Raw genomic sequence first — 14,446 nt, 5'->3', positions numbered from 1 at the left:
AATTAAAAAAAAAAAAAAAAATGGTTCTGAAGAACCTAGGGGCAGGACAGGAATAAAGACACTGATAGCATCTTGATCCAAACTCTTTGGATGTCTGAAGACCATTCTTGGCATGGTGCTTTGATAGATTTTGGAGATTCTGGTACCCAAGAATTCAGGAGCTACACTGAAAAGTAATGTTGAAGGCACTGCCTTCAATGGCCTCTGCAGAGATACTTACAGAACATCACAAATACATCCCTTTCCTTGTCAAAGACAATGACGTTGAAGTTCTTCCCAACAAGCTGCTTAACCGGCCCCCGGTCCCAATATTTTGGAATTTCTTCACTGGATTGATGTTTCTAGAAAGCAAATTTTAGAGATTTTAACGGTCTCCAGAAAGGGATTGGCATTTGGGGCTCCCCACCCTGACTGGGAACAATGGAAGACTTTCTCCTGTTCTTACAACAGCCTTGGGAAAGAGTTGGAAATGCTGAGATAGATCATGAGCTAGATGTGCAGCCTAGATTGTCCAGGGCACTGGAATCAGAGGGCTGATCAGGTGGCAGGGCTCCAAACCGGGGTGGATTCTAGCATTTCAAATACATGATTGTTCGAATTCTTAGATGAGAGTGCGTTTCACATCATTAACATCTAAACTAGTTTGTGTCCCTTCTCCCAAAAATATAGCCACCCCCAGCTACCCCAAGAATCAAACTAAGATCAGTTTATGTGACCTATAAAATATTTATCACACTTCGTTTCTTGACACCTTCTCCAAGCTTATCACCATTCTTCCCTTGCTTGCTTTCTTCAGCCATGCTGGTTTGTTCACCCAAAGGGCTAGCCTTCCACCCACTTCCTCATATCCACACTCCCTTCTCTATCAGATTTATCTCTAACTCAGATTTATCTTTCAGAATGATCTCAGAGGAGGACTTCCCTGACTCTACCCCAGACAAGGTCAGGCCCTGCTTTCATAAATTCTCATAATACTTGGTACTTTTCCTGCATCACTTATTTATCATTTATATTTATTTTTCTGGTTATTTGATTAATGTATCACTATCTCAATGAATGGAAAGTCACAAGGGGCTTTTTCTTCCCCCATCATTAAGTACAATTGAGTACCGGCACATCATGAGACCTCAGTCAATGTTCTGTGAATGAATGAAAGAATGAACCCAGCTCTTGCTTCTCTTTGAAGAAAGTGGTGAAAATCTCAGAACATATATATTTCTCTGCAATCATTATTTTCTGAATATCTCTTGAATTCACACCCTCATCTCTGTCTGCACTGCTGCTACCCTTGGCCAGGTAGCTTGCATCTCTCGTCTAGGTCACTGTGATAGCCTCCTACTGTTCTCTCTGCATTTCCTCCTAACCCTCACACCTTTATTCTCCTACAAGCGGATTCTACCTTCACCAGACAAATCTGGCTTCCCACTGCTCTTAGGGTACCAAATCCTTAATATGCTTACAAGTCCTTGCTGTCTGGCCTTTGCCCAGCTCACCAGCCTTGTCTCCCACTATAGCTTCCCTCATCCCCACCCCAATCTCTGGAAAGGACCTGAAAATTCTTTGTGAGGGAGCATAAAAAGTGTGGGGACTGGATATGAGAGATGGGGAATGGAGAATTAGAAATGGGCCAGATCAGGCACGTGACATATTATAGGTCATGCGAAGGATGCTCATCCTCATTCCAAGAACACAAGAGGATGTGCTGGCCCTTGAGAGGAAGAAAGACACCTCCTGAGAGATAACCAGAGGGAGAGAAAGAGGACAGGCAGAGCTCCAGGGAGGTTTGTAGATGTGGTGATAGAAAATGAGGGGCTCCTGTCTGAAGCCTTCTGTTTTCTTAATGATACAGGATTAGAGTACTCAGTTCAGACTGCAAGTAGGAATGGGGTTGGAGGAGAAACAGACTCCGAGATTCAGAGAATGAACACACTAAGAGAAATTTATATAGAAATGTCAGGGCATTTCTAAGAGCCCGCAGGATATTTGGTTTGTGATTCCAGGAAGCCAGCCTGCCTCGCGGTGAGGTCCTTTTTCTCCAGGATTGGTGTGGAAGCAGTAGGGAAGTTAAGTTTGGGTTCAACAGGAGTGGTGATTTTGCCTGGTAAATACTACAGGAGGTGGAATACAGAGGAGGTGGAAGGGATCGAAGAGTTAAGGGAATCATCGTCAGAGCAGTGAACCGTGGAATCCAAGTTCATGAAGGAGGGCAATAAAGGGATGGTGAAGCAGGATCAGGAGATTGGAGGCCATGAAAAGGGTTAGGGATTGTAGCAATGTGGCTACTAGAGAAAGGAACTAAGAGGATGGGAAGTGTGAAATCAGGCTTGCAGAGGGGCTGCCACCTCTAGAGTATGGCCATAAGAGCAGGTGGCTGAGAGGGCATGGACACACCATTACCGGAGAAAAGAACAGGGCTTTTGATATTGACATCTCTGTAAATGAGGGCAGAGTAGGGGTCGAGGGCAGGTCTGGGACGAGGAGCTTAAGTCCTCAGAGGGCGAAAGGGAAGTGATCAGAACAGCAACAGGAATCAGGAGCAGGGTGGCCTAAAGTCCAAAGGCGTGGAATCCAAAGAATCTGGACTTTCTGAAGGCAGAGGAGGAGAAATGGTTTGGAAGTGGCATGGAGGACACCAACCTTACCAACTGGCCTGTGATAATGTTGTCCGTTAGACAAAAACCAGCTTTCATCTGAGAAGGCTGAGGGGGAAGCAGTGTCTGTGGGGGGGATGGACAGAAGGTAGTGGGAGCCCTCCAAGGTAAGGTGACCATACATTCTGGTTTGCCTGGAGAGTCCCAATTTATTCCTGCCATTTCAGAACACTTTTTAATATTGCTTCCATTACTCTTCAAAGTGTCCCCATTTGGAAAATAAATAATATGGTCACCTAACTCAGAAGGACATAACTCAGCAGGATGGTTGAGGATATAGCAAGAGCTAAATAAACAGCAGGTGGTTATGTTATGGGGCTACATAGTGTTATGTAGCCATCCTTTTGCAGCCTCTCCTCCCCGGTCCCTAAAGCCTTTGAGGTTAAATCCTGATTGCTTCATATATGCCACCCCATCTTCTCCCCCAAGCAAGCATCTACCCTGGGGCCAAGTAAATCTTTCACATTAGAGTCTGAAAGAAGGATAAGAACCTACTTTCAGAGGATGCCAGCCCTGGGAGTGCCTGCATTTCATTTGGAGATTCCTACAAAGAAAATGCCTTTACTTTAAGAATAAAGAATTAATGGTGGAATTATAAGGTCAGGACAGATCAAAAGTTAAATTGATTCGAGGTGGGGAGATGGGGGTATTTCCTCACAAGAACCATGAGGTTGACCTTTATTCTGCCTCCCCATTCAGATGACTAAAGCCATCAGAATTACAGAAAAAGAATTATTTTGAGGCTCTGGATAAACCTTGTCCAAGGATGAGCTTACCTTGGCCTTCCTATTCAGGAAGCTCTGGCCGAATTTCTTGAGGTTTTCATAGGTTATTTCCTCGAAAGGCATTTTGTACCTTGCATCAGAGCTTAAGTTTAGGATTTGGACACATGGGATATCAGCCTCTGCGATCCGGAAGTATTCCAAGACACGTCCATTTCTGGGCTCGTCTGCATCCACAAGGATGAAAAGGATCTGCCAAACCAAACGAAACCTGTGTCTCTCTGGATCGGAGGCATGAAAAAGGTAACGACCCCCTTACCGAGGGAGAGAAACTGTTGGGAATCTTTTGCAGAGGGGGACACTAATGGAAAGCAAATAGCACAGTCTATGGAGCACTTCTGAAAGCCAGGACAAAAGCTCCTTTTCATCAGGCAGGTGTAGCCCTGTGTTTCGCTGCACAGACAGGCATCAGCTGTCGTCCTGGTTTCACCATCCTTGTGCAGGACACCATTCACACAACCGCAGGAAGTCAGGAGGTCCTGAGCTTTCATCCCAGTTCCTTGGGCAAAGCAGTAACTTCCCCTCTCTGTGCCTCAGTTGCATTTTCTGTAAAGTGGTGATTATAATAGTACCCACATTATAGGGTTGCTGTGAGAATGAAACAGGACGCTGTGTATAAAAGGCTTAGTTCAGTGACTGGGAGGTATAAAATGCTCAGAACATTTCACCTCATTATTATTCTTCTATCTAGGAAACCCACGACCTCATTCAATCATGCATTCAACACCTATTTGTGGAGTGGCTGCTAGGCATTTTGCTAAGCACTGGGGATACAAGGCAGACAAAATCCATGCCCTCATGGAACTCACGTTCTAGTGGAGAAGACAGGCAAGAAATGAGTAAAGAAATTAGTCAATCAGATAGCAATGAGTGAGTGCCAACCAGATGATGGAACAGGGCACTGTGAGAGAGTGGCTGTACAGATGGGGTGAGATAGAGGCTCAGTATTAGGTAGGAAGGCCAGGAGGAGTATCTGAGGAGGTGACATTTGAGCTGGGACCTGGGTGATGAGTAACAAGTCAGGGGAACATTTATTTAGGCAGTGGAAACTGCCACTGAAAAGGCCTGGGTGTGGGGATGGGGGACACATAGAACGTTATAGAACAGAGAGACAAGGCCAGTGTGGCTGCAGTGCCAGAGAGAGTCATAGAAGATAGTGAGAGATGAGCTCAGAGTTCCAGTAAGGAGCCAGGCGTTAATCCGAATGAGACAGGAGGTCACTGAGGATAAAAGCCAGAGTGTGACATGGTGATAATTTTTAAAAGACCACTCTGGTTGTAGAGAAGAAACAAGCATGGAAGAAGGAGACCAGTCAGAGTGTCCTGCAGACCCTGGATTTGGATACTCTCAGGTCATTCATCTATCAAAATATTAAGAGCCCTACTATGTGCCAGACACTCTTCCAGGTGCTAGGGAGATCGTGAAAAACAAAGCAGACATATTAAAACCAACCATGTATACTTTCAATAAACATTTGTTAGAGGTGAACAAGATAAGATATGGGGGTATGACCTGTTGGAATAATATTCATCCAACTGTTTATCTTTGGCACGAAAATGGAGCACGATCAATAAATGGCATTCTAGAAGTCTGCTAACTGGGGTAAAGGCAATCTATAACCTAAACCCATGATATATGCCAAAATAAGTTCCACCTAGATTAAAGAGTTAAATTAAAAAAAATAATCTAGAAGAATTATGGCTAAGCATTGACTATTATAATAGAAATAGCGTGGAAGCAATCAGATTGTATTCAATTTAATTACATCAAAATTCATAAAGTTTAAAATTGAGTAAACCAGGAAACGTATTTACAAGAGGTGTTTCTATAATGAGAATAACCTTCCTGGAGAAAAATGAGGTGGGATGTAGCAGACGTTAAATATGCTCATGCCTAGTGGCTTTATTCTGTATTTATTTGGGGTTTCAAAGTTTTTAACTGTTTTGCTTAAATTTCAGAATAATTTTCTTCAAGAGAAAGAGAACCTACCATTACCTTACTTCTTATAAAAATAAAGAGAAAAGTGAAGTAAATAGCCCCCAGAGTCCAGATGGTGCTAACTCTATAAATATAGGTATAATATTTAGGAAAAACTGATGTTTCTTTTTTTTTTTAAGATTTTTTTTTTGATGTGGACCATTTTTAAAGTCTTTATTGAATTTGTTACAATATTGCTTCTGTTTTATGTTTTGGTTTTTTGGCCCAGAGGCATGTGGGATCTTAGCTCCCCGACCAGGGATCAAACCCGCACCCCCTGCACTGGAAGGCAAAGTCTTAACCACTGGACCACCAGGGAAGCCCCCTGAAGTGTTTCTAATGATAATAATAACAAAAAAAATAAGCACTGTTTATTGTACATTTGCTCATTGTTTTACATATAGCACTTCTAATTCTTGCTATAACTCCCCATTTTACACAGGAGGTGACTGAGACTGAGAGGTTAAACTCATCTAAGACAAAATCACTTGTAAGAGGAAGAGAATTTGAACCCAGGTCTGTTGATGCTGAAGCCTGAACTTCAGCAACTGCTTGTCTGTGCTGCTTCACACCTTCAGGCTTTTCACACTCCTTGACCTCAGGCAGGAGTGGTCTTTCCTTCCCCTCACCTCCAAGCCAAATGCTAGCCACACTGCAGTCACCCACTCTTAGTGGAGCATGGTCCATTGAAAAAGCAGCCAGACCAGTCATGTTCCCATAGTAGACTTCTCAAAAAGATGAGGGAAGAAGGAGCAAAGGTTTGGTGAGAAAGAAAGAGACACTGGGCAGGAAGAAGAATGCAAATCAGGAGATTGGTATGCAAATGAATACACCAATCCTCCCTGGATTAATTTATAATCGGTAAGGCAGATGGATCGCATTAGGGTCTACAGGTCTTGGATTCCTAAATAAAGAGCCCCAAGGAGCAGTGGCAACTTCCGCAAACCTTGTTTTGGAATTTCTTCGATGCCAATTTATAATGCTGCATTATCATGCCAAATGACTTGGAGCTTTTGGAGACGAAGAGCAACATGTGATTCGGGATGTGCAATTCATAAATCAGATCCTTATTCTGAAATTAAAAGGAAAACAGGTCATTCCTTGCACACAGCTGCCCCAGCTACCCTTCTCCCGGGACCCTTTGCTCACTGACCTCAGTGTTGTATTCAATAACAAACTCTGTGAGGTGCTGTTTTATGAGTTGATTGAGGATATGTTTGTTGGTACTGTCATCGATAAGCTCCTGGCGGTTCACGATTTTTCCCTTGGACAAACGAAGAAAACCATTAGAGGGCAGTAGCATCCATGATGTAGGCACATAATAAATGTAATAGCACAATTTTCCCCTTGGATAAAAGGAAAACACCATGGTAACAGGTGTAATACATAATCTAGATACTTAATAAATATGGATGGCTGGGCAGATTAGCCTGAGGGTGGAATACAGGTATGTGGAAGCCATGAAATTCTCCAGCCTACAGACACAGGGAGGATACTTGACGGACAGCGCCAGCGGCCTTGCTCTGAAATCCATCAACATATTTGTGCTGTTGCTGAGCAGTTTCTCACACGCTGCTCCTAACCAGTGAATTTGTCAGGGATACTAAGGCAAGCCCATTTCTGGGAGATACAGGGCTTCTCTTATAGGGGACTTTGATGAACTTTCTTAGAAGTACGCTGCAGTCAAGGACTCTTCCATCCCACCTTCCTTCCTTCCAAAGGGTCAGATCTATTGGTACATCATGGTCTGATAAGTTTCCCCCAGCTCCCTCTCTATTTTCCTTCAAAGGCCTTTCCCCTAATCTTTTGCATGATTAATCCTGCCTGATGACTGCTTCTCAGAAGGACCTGGATTAGCACAGGAAATGACATAATTCTCTGTAGCCCAGGATCACAGTCTGTGGGGGAAGGAGAAAGAAGCAGCTATCTCCTTATTTCTCTCTCCTCCATCTCCTTCTCTTCTTCTATGCCAGTCCCACCCTCTAGTCCAAACCTAATCCTTGGACTCCTGCAAAAGTCTCCTAATGGCCTTCCAATTTCTCCCCCTGCTTCCCTTCCATCTATCTCCCACACTTCATCCAGAGTGATGTTGTTAAAATGCAACTCTTGCTTAAACACTTCATAGGCCCTATTGTCCCCTGGATAAAGCCTATACTCTTTCCTGGCCATAGCAATAGTTTAATAATCCTAATTAGACTTATGGAGAGCTCACGTTGTACCAGCCACAGTTCTAAATATGTTATACGTATTAACTCATTTAATCTTCATAACATCTCATTGTGCTATATACTATTATTTTGCCCATTTCACAGTTGAGGAAACTGAGGCACAGAGAAGTGAAGTGACTTGCCCAGGGTTGCTAAGGTAGTAAGAGGTGAAGCCAAGATTCCAAGCCAGGCAATCTGACTCTAGTGCCCATGTTCTTAGCCATTAACAGAGACCAAATCTCTCCTAAATGCCTTTCCGAGTTTGCTATTTGGTTTTTGATTTTGTGATTGGGTTTATTCTACAGAATTTTAAAATTTTTGTATGATCCAAATTTATCAGTATTTCTTTTCATACTTTCTGGGGTTTCTGTCATGCTTTATAAAGGGGCTTTCCCCCTCCCTCCAAGGTTAGAAAGCAGACTCTTCCATGGCATCTTCTGGTCTTTCCACAGTTTTATTGTTATGTTTTTAAATCAGGGATCAATCTGGAATTTAATTTGGTGGAAGGAGTGATACATAGATTTAGCTTTAGTTTTCTTTTTTCAAATGGCTACCCAATGCTAGTCATTGAATAACATGACTAGCATATTAGCATATTAGCATATATTTCCCTACTGGTCTAAAATATCATCTTTATCATATACTAAATTTCCATATGCATTTGGATCTATTTCTGGACTCTATGTTCATTCAAAGCACAAATCAGCTTATTTTATTCTCCAACTTAGAATCTTTCAGTGACTTCCATGGGCCTAAGTAAAACACAATGGCTCACAGTCTTCTCTATGAGAAGACTTCTCTCTGAGAGTCAACCAGCATCTGGATATCACTCCACCTACTTCCTGTGTGGCCTTAGGCAAGTAACCTAACCTCTCTGAGCCATGTCTATAAGCAATGTGGTTATTGTAAGGATTTAGCTTTGCGTGGGGAGGGAGTAATGCATGTTCCAGGAACCAGACCACAGTGTCTAGAGTAACACCGTTCAATAGAATTTTCCATGATGATGGAGATGCTCTGTAAATTAATGCTATTAAATACAGTAGCCACAATCCACCCGCTAATAGCTAGCTTGATTGAAGAACTAAAATTTTAATTTAATTTTAATGTAAACAGTCACATGTGAGTAGTGGCTGCCATATTGGACAGCTCAGATCTAGATCCCAGAGGGAAAGACGAGGAAGGTTTGTAATAGAGGTTAGACTGTGGAAGGCTTCGTGGGCCTCATCAGGGACTTAGCTTTATCCTAAAAATTATAGGAATCAGTTAAAGGGCTTTCAGCTGGAAGGAGGAAAGCGACCATCAGATTTTAATTTCGGAAAGATTTTTCTTTAGAGGACAAGATAAAATGTGGTAGACCAGTTGGATGTATGTTGTATTAGGCTATGGGATATGAATGGTCACTTGATCTAGGATGGTAGCAGTAGAAAGAAATGGATAGATTCACAGGATATTTTGGATTTAGAAATCAATGGGATTGGGCTGATGGATTGGTTTTGAGGGAGGTGTTAGAATGATGCCTAGGTGTTCTGGCTTTGCTTAAAGAGGAGCTGGGAGAGATGGTGACACCATTCATTAAGAGAGAGAAAACACTAGAAGAGGATCTGGAGGGGAGATTATGACTTTAGGCATGGCCATGTTGAGACATCTAGTGATGGATATAAAGGTCTGGAGATTAGAGAAGTCTGGCTGGAGGTGGAGATTTGTACGTCATGGGTGATGGGGAAAGGGAGATGGACCAGAGGAAAACTCGAGGCAGAAGACTGAGCCTTAATTAATGTCATTTACTGGTTAAGGAAAGGAGGAACTCCCAATGGAAAATGGCTAGAAAGGCCAGAGAGACAACAGGAGACTCTGATTTCCCAGAAACTGACTAGTCCAATGCCCCTTAGTTCACAAGTGCAGAACCAGAATTTATACCCAAAGCCCATACATACACACATAGTTCATTATTTTGAACTAGAGCCCCCTCACTAGCAATAAGACCAAAGTCCTACCTTTTTGAACACCAGAACACTGTCAAGGGTGATGTGGAAACGCCCAATGGCATTTCTGATCAAAATCACTCCAAACGTTAGTTCTGGGAAGTCTTTGATCACATCATAGAACAACTCTGCTGCTTCTTCCTCTAAATCCTGTTTGGGGAGAGATGTCTGATGAGGCTTTGGTAGGAAGCAAAATGCCTGGATTTTTTAAGGACAGGGTAAAAATAGTGACTAATTCATCTCTTCACCTTTCCAAGTTCTGTGGTTTTGCTGGGCCACCTAAATCCACTTTCATGGATGTTTCATACCCAGAATACTTCTATGGCTATGACTAAGCCCCAAATAGGCAAATCCACAGAGATGAATGGAGAGAATTGATAAACTTGACCTTTCCCAAGCATTAGAGTGAAGGCTGTTCTAACACAGGTGTTAAGACTTTTTAACATTTATTCCTTAATTTCTTTCAGAAGAGGCCATTGATTTGACCACATGTGGTACCAAATATGAACTTGATATCATGATATGGTTGTAGTTTCAGCCTTCTTCTTTAGCTTGAAAGAAAATTGGGGCCAAAAACGATGTCCAAATGTAGGATGGGAGAGAAAAAGGTACAAACTCTCCCCTTGTATAAATATAATCCCAAAGTTCTGACTTCTACTCAGAGAAGGGGAGGAGTCATCAAAGTTATAGGAAATGAGTTAAGATGTATAAGAAACTCATTCTCCAAAAGCAAGAGCAATTTGCAAATCATTTATCATTCAGCGATATTCTAAATGAACCCCCAAAAAGATCAGTTATACTATCAAAACCACTTCAATATAAGTCAATCTCCTCTCCTCTCTTCCCATTACTGTCCACCTTTGTAGTTAGCTTCTCTTACCATTTCAGCTTCCATTTCTTCTTTATTTTTTATCCTGCAGTTCCCCCAAGAAAACCAGTTCATTGAAAAAGGAAGAATGGGCATGGAATTAACCTAAATGGGAGACCTCTCCTCACCCTGCCCACCCTCTCAGACACAGGACTCCCCATCAGTTGAGAAGCCACCTCCCACCTCTTGAATGCAGTACCTGGAAGAAGCCGATGACGACCAAGGGCCTAGAATTCACAAACTCTGCTATCTCACTGGTGTCAGAGAACAAAAATGCTTTCTGGCTAATTTGTCTTCTCAACCAAACAACCAAGGCAGTAGATTCAACCACTCCTGGAGAGAGACATACAATTAAATGGATCCCACAGAAGTTTCCTCTTGAACTGGAGCAAGTCCTGTCTTCCCCAAGTTAAATGAGTAGAAACCTCTTGTCTTGGATTCCCACCCCTTGAAGTCCAAGGTCAGTTTCTCCTCTCCTCCCCACCTGAGCCCCAAAACGTGAACATTAACAACAGCAGCTAAACTTGACTGAGCACTTACCAAGGACCGGGCACTGGGCTGAGCATTTTGCATGTCTTACATCCCCACAATAACCCTATGGGATACATATTCTCCCAATCTTGTGGATGAGGAAATTGAGGTTCAGCTTTGCCATTGGCCACTCTGCTAGTGAAACTGGGAATCAAACCCGGGAGGAAGCATGCCCAGCTGTGTTTTCTTATTCACCCTTCAAAGTGACAGGAAGATGGATTTATTTTTTTAAAACATAAAGTTTTAAAATGTAAATAAAAAGGCCAGCTAGCTCTGCACCCTTGGGAGAATTCCATTATCTCCTTGTGTCTCCAGTTCCTTAGCTGAGACCTAGATGTCCACTGAGGTCATATACCCTGACTTCCATTTCTCAGCTATCATATGGGAAGTGCCAAGCACACAAAAGGCATCTAAAATCGGGACACATCTACCATATCTGGGGAGACATAATGGTGTGCCAGAATGTACTCAAGGCTACAAACGGACTTGTGTTTGCTAGGATCATCAGTTTCATACGGTGGCAGGTAATGTAAAATATTATTTTCTGTCAAGGCCTGCTACAGAATGGATCGTTTAAAATGAGTTTATGAGCTAAAGCAATGTTTGTTGTGAGTAGCTTTGGACAACATATTGGGTTGGCCAAAAAGGCCAATACAAAGGCCTTTATTCTTCACTCCTTCACTCGTTCATTCATTTGATAAATATGCATTGGGTGCCTATTACGTTACTGAATGCTGTGCTTGGTCCTGGGGATAAAATGGTGAGCAGAAACAAGACTATGCAGCTCTCATTCTGTTGAGGAGGACAACTATCAAATAACTGCACAAACAAGGGTAAAATCACACCCAAAGTAAGTATTCAAAAGCAAAGTTCTATGAACCCATATAAAAGATACACGACCTAGACTGTGAAGTCAAGGAGAGCTTCCTGGAGGAAATCACTTATGAGCTGAAAACTGAAGAACACATAGGAGTTAACAGGAAGCAACTGGAAAAGGAAAGGAGGAGAAAACAGCCTGTGCAAAGGCCCTGTGGCAGGACAAATTGCTGCCTGGGGCTTGAGGAATGCACACTGAGTTGCTAAATCGACTGGAAAGGACACTATTTTCAGTGTGTTTGCTTACTTTTCCTAAGAACATTAGGCCTTTTAAAAATTTATAATGCAGTATGTTTACATGCATAAAGGTATACGAATTATAATGCATAGTTTGATGAATTTTCATAAAATGAACACACATGTATAAATATCACCCAGATAAAGAAATAGAACGTTATCAGCCCCTCGGAAATCTCCACGGTGCCCCCTCCCAGCCACTACCCAACCCTCACCTAGAGGTAACCATTATCCTAACTTCTAACCTGCTCTTGAACTTTATATTGAGTCATACAGTATGTGTTTAGGATCGGGCTTCACTATACGTGTGAGATTCCTCCATGTTGTACCTGTAGATTCGTTCCCACTGCTGTGTAGCATTCCATTGTGTGAATATTCCACAACTTATTTATCCATTCCCTGTTAATGGGCATTTGGTTTGTTTATAGTTCGGGGCTATTAAGAATTAATTCTTGTGCATGTCTCTAGGGGCACATTGTATGCACTTCTGTTGGGTACATGCCCAGGAGAAGAATTTCTGGTCATGGGGACGCTGTGTCCAGCTTTAGTAGATAGAGATTAGACCATTTAAAAAGCCACAGTGAATCAGGCCTCTAAAAGTTCATAAGAGGATCATGTGGTGGTCTCAAGGGACAGAGGGGGCGGGGGAGGCTTCATGCCACCCTCAGACCATGGCTCTCCACCCACTGCAGTCAATCCCTCCTCCTGGACACCAGCCCCAAGGCTGAGTTTCTATTTTCACAGTCGTCCAAGCCATCTTTTAGGAAGAAGGAGGCACATATCATGAAAACAAACTCTTTCTCTTAAAGGCTTTGCCTGAAAAAGTTATGTCTTAAGTGACCTGAAAGGAATTGGTTTAGAAATTCTGAAAATACCAAAAAAAGGTGAATAAAACCCTTCCAAATGGGTTTGAATTTCAGGTCCTCAGAACCACTGCTCTGATTTCCCTTTGTGCTACTCTCTCCCTCTGTCCACACTCCAGCCATATCCTTATCATCCAGCACACTGGGCTTGGCATCCACCAGTCCCTCTGCCTGGGCTGTCCTTTCCTCTCAGCTCTCAAGGACATCTCACCCTGCTTATTTAATTCTCAATTTGGTCTTTTCTTACTCTCCCCTCAATCATTCTCTATTTTATGACCTGTTGTATTTTCTTCATTGAGTCTGTTTCTGAAGCTATGATTTTTTCCTAACTTTCTCAGTAGCTCCTGAGGGGGAACAGAATATGCCACCTCAAATTCTACTACTTTGGCATATTATTTTGAATTAAAGTTACTTGAGAAATAGCCTGTGCAAGAAGGATGTCTGACCCTCCTTTGTCCCTTCGAAAGCAGGAAATAAATCTCCCATGTAGAGGTACCCTCCCTATACCAGGACGGTAGACTACATCCTTATCACCAGACATAGGGATTTAAGGTCAAGAAGGTTATATTAAAAAACCTTGTTACTTCCTCACTAATTTGCTACCCCAAGCCCAAACACCTTTGCCTTGTCAATTCTTCACAACTTTATTGTTTCTTTGTCTAAAAGGTATAAACGCTGCCTGTTTTGGTCACTTTTTTGAGCCTCATATCTTTGGGATTCCTGTACATATGAAATTAAATTTGTTTTTCTTCTTTTACTCTTTCTTATGTCAATTTAATTATTAGACCAGCCAAAGAACTTAGAAGGGAAGAAAGGAAACATTTTCCTCCCCTACATCCTGTAGTGCCTGGCTCACAGTACGTGCTCAGGAAATAATTATGGGATGAATGGATGAGGTGAATGAATCATTAGATAACTCGGTTTGAGGGAACTTGATCTTGGACCCTCTTCTCTGGGATGGATGAGCTCCGTTTGCCCTTCTGGGCCCCATAGGACCGAGATAGCTCTGAACTTGGCAAACAGCTTGTTTCTGAGTTCCTGCCAATTGGGCACTGTCCCCACTAGGCAGGTCCCTCTCCTGGTGCTCGGCTCTGAGCCTGAGGACACAGCAACAACCGAGGTATGAATGCCGTGTCAATGATTGACTGGGGCCAGAGCTCCGTTGCATATTTCCAGGCACAAGCTGTGAATGCAGCATTAATTGAAGGCCTGGAGGCAGCCTGAGTCCCCCTCCCTCCAGGGAGATGGCCAAGGTCAAGTCTCCCACCGTCAGTCCTTGGAGACCAGAGGAGAGCCTGGACTTGAAACAACAACGACTAAACCCCACCTGCCTCTGAGGGAAGTTTTCGTAAAAGTCACAGTGCAAGAGGCCAGTAAAGTACCGCCGCTCCCTTAGCTCAGGGAAGCCCTGTCAAGTGGCAGAACTGGCATTAGTCATTCTTTTCAGGAAGTGAGAAATAGAGGCTGCTTCA

At 42.8% G+C, this 14,446-nt stretch overlaps 1 protein-coding gene across 1 annotated transcript in view; it reads right to left on the bottom strand.

Annotated features, from left to right (window-relative positions):
- PDILT (protein disulfide isomerase like, testis expressed) overlaps nt 1-14,446 on the bottom strand; it is a 37,234-nt gene that overhangs the window by 4,941 nt on the left and 17,847 nt on the right. Inside the window, exons 3-8 of the mRNA XM_022552290.3 lie at nt 10,667-10,800; nt 9,612-9,749; nt 6,564-6,674; nt 6,357-6,482; nt 3,428-3,625; nt 221-341 (exon numbers count right to left, since the gene is read on the bottom strand). Of these exons, the coding sequence (XP_022407998.2) occupies nt 221-341; nt 3,428-3,625; nt 6,357-6,482; nt 6,564-6,674; nt 9,612-9,749; nt 10,667-10,800 (828 nt within the window). The remainder of the gene's footprint in view (nt 1-220; nt 342-3,427; nt 3,626-6,356; nt 6,483-6,563; nt 6,675-9,611; nt 9,750-10,666; nt 10,801-14,446) is intronic.

Source organism: Delphinapterus leucas, chromosome 15, assembly GCF_059928025.1.
Source record: "Delphinapterus leucas isolate spDelLeu-1000000601 "Yukka" chromosome 15, BTC_Dleu_Yukka2, whole genome shotgun sequence".
Taxonomy (NCBI): domain Eukaryota; kingdom Metazoa; phylum Chordata; class Mammalia; order Artiodactyla; family Monodontidae; genus Delphinapterus; species Delphinapterus leucas.
This window is presented reverse-complemented; position numbering and strand designations above follow the sequence as displayed.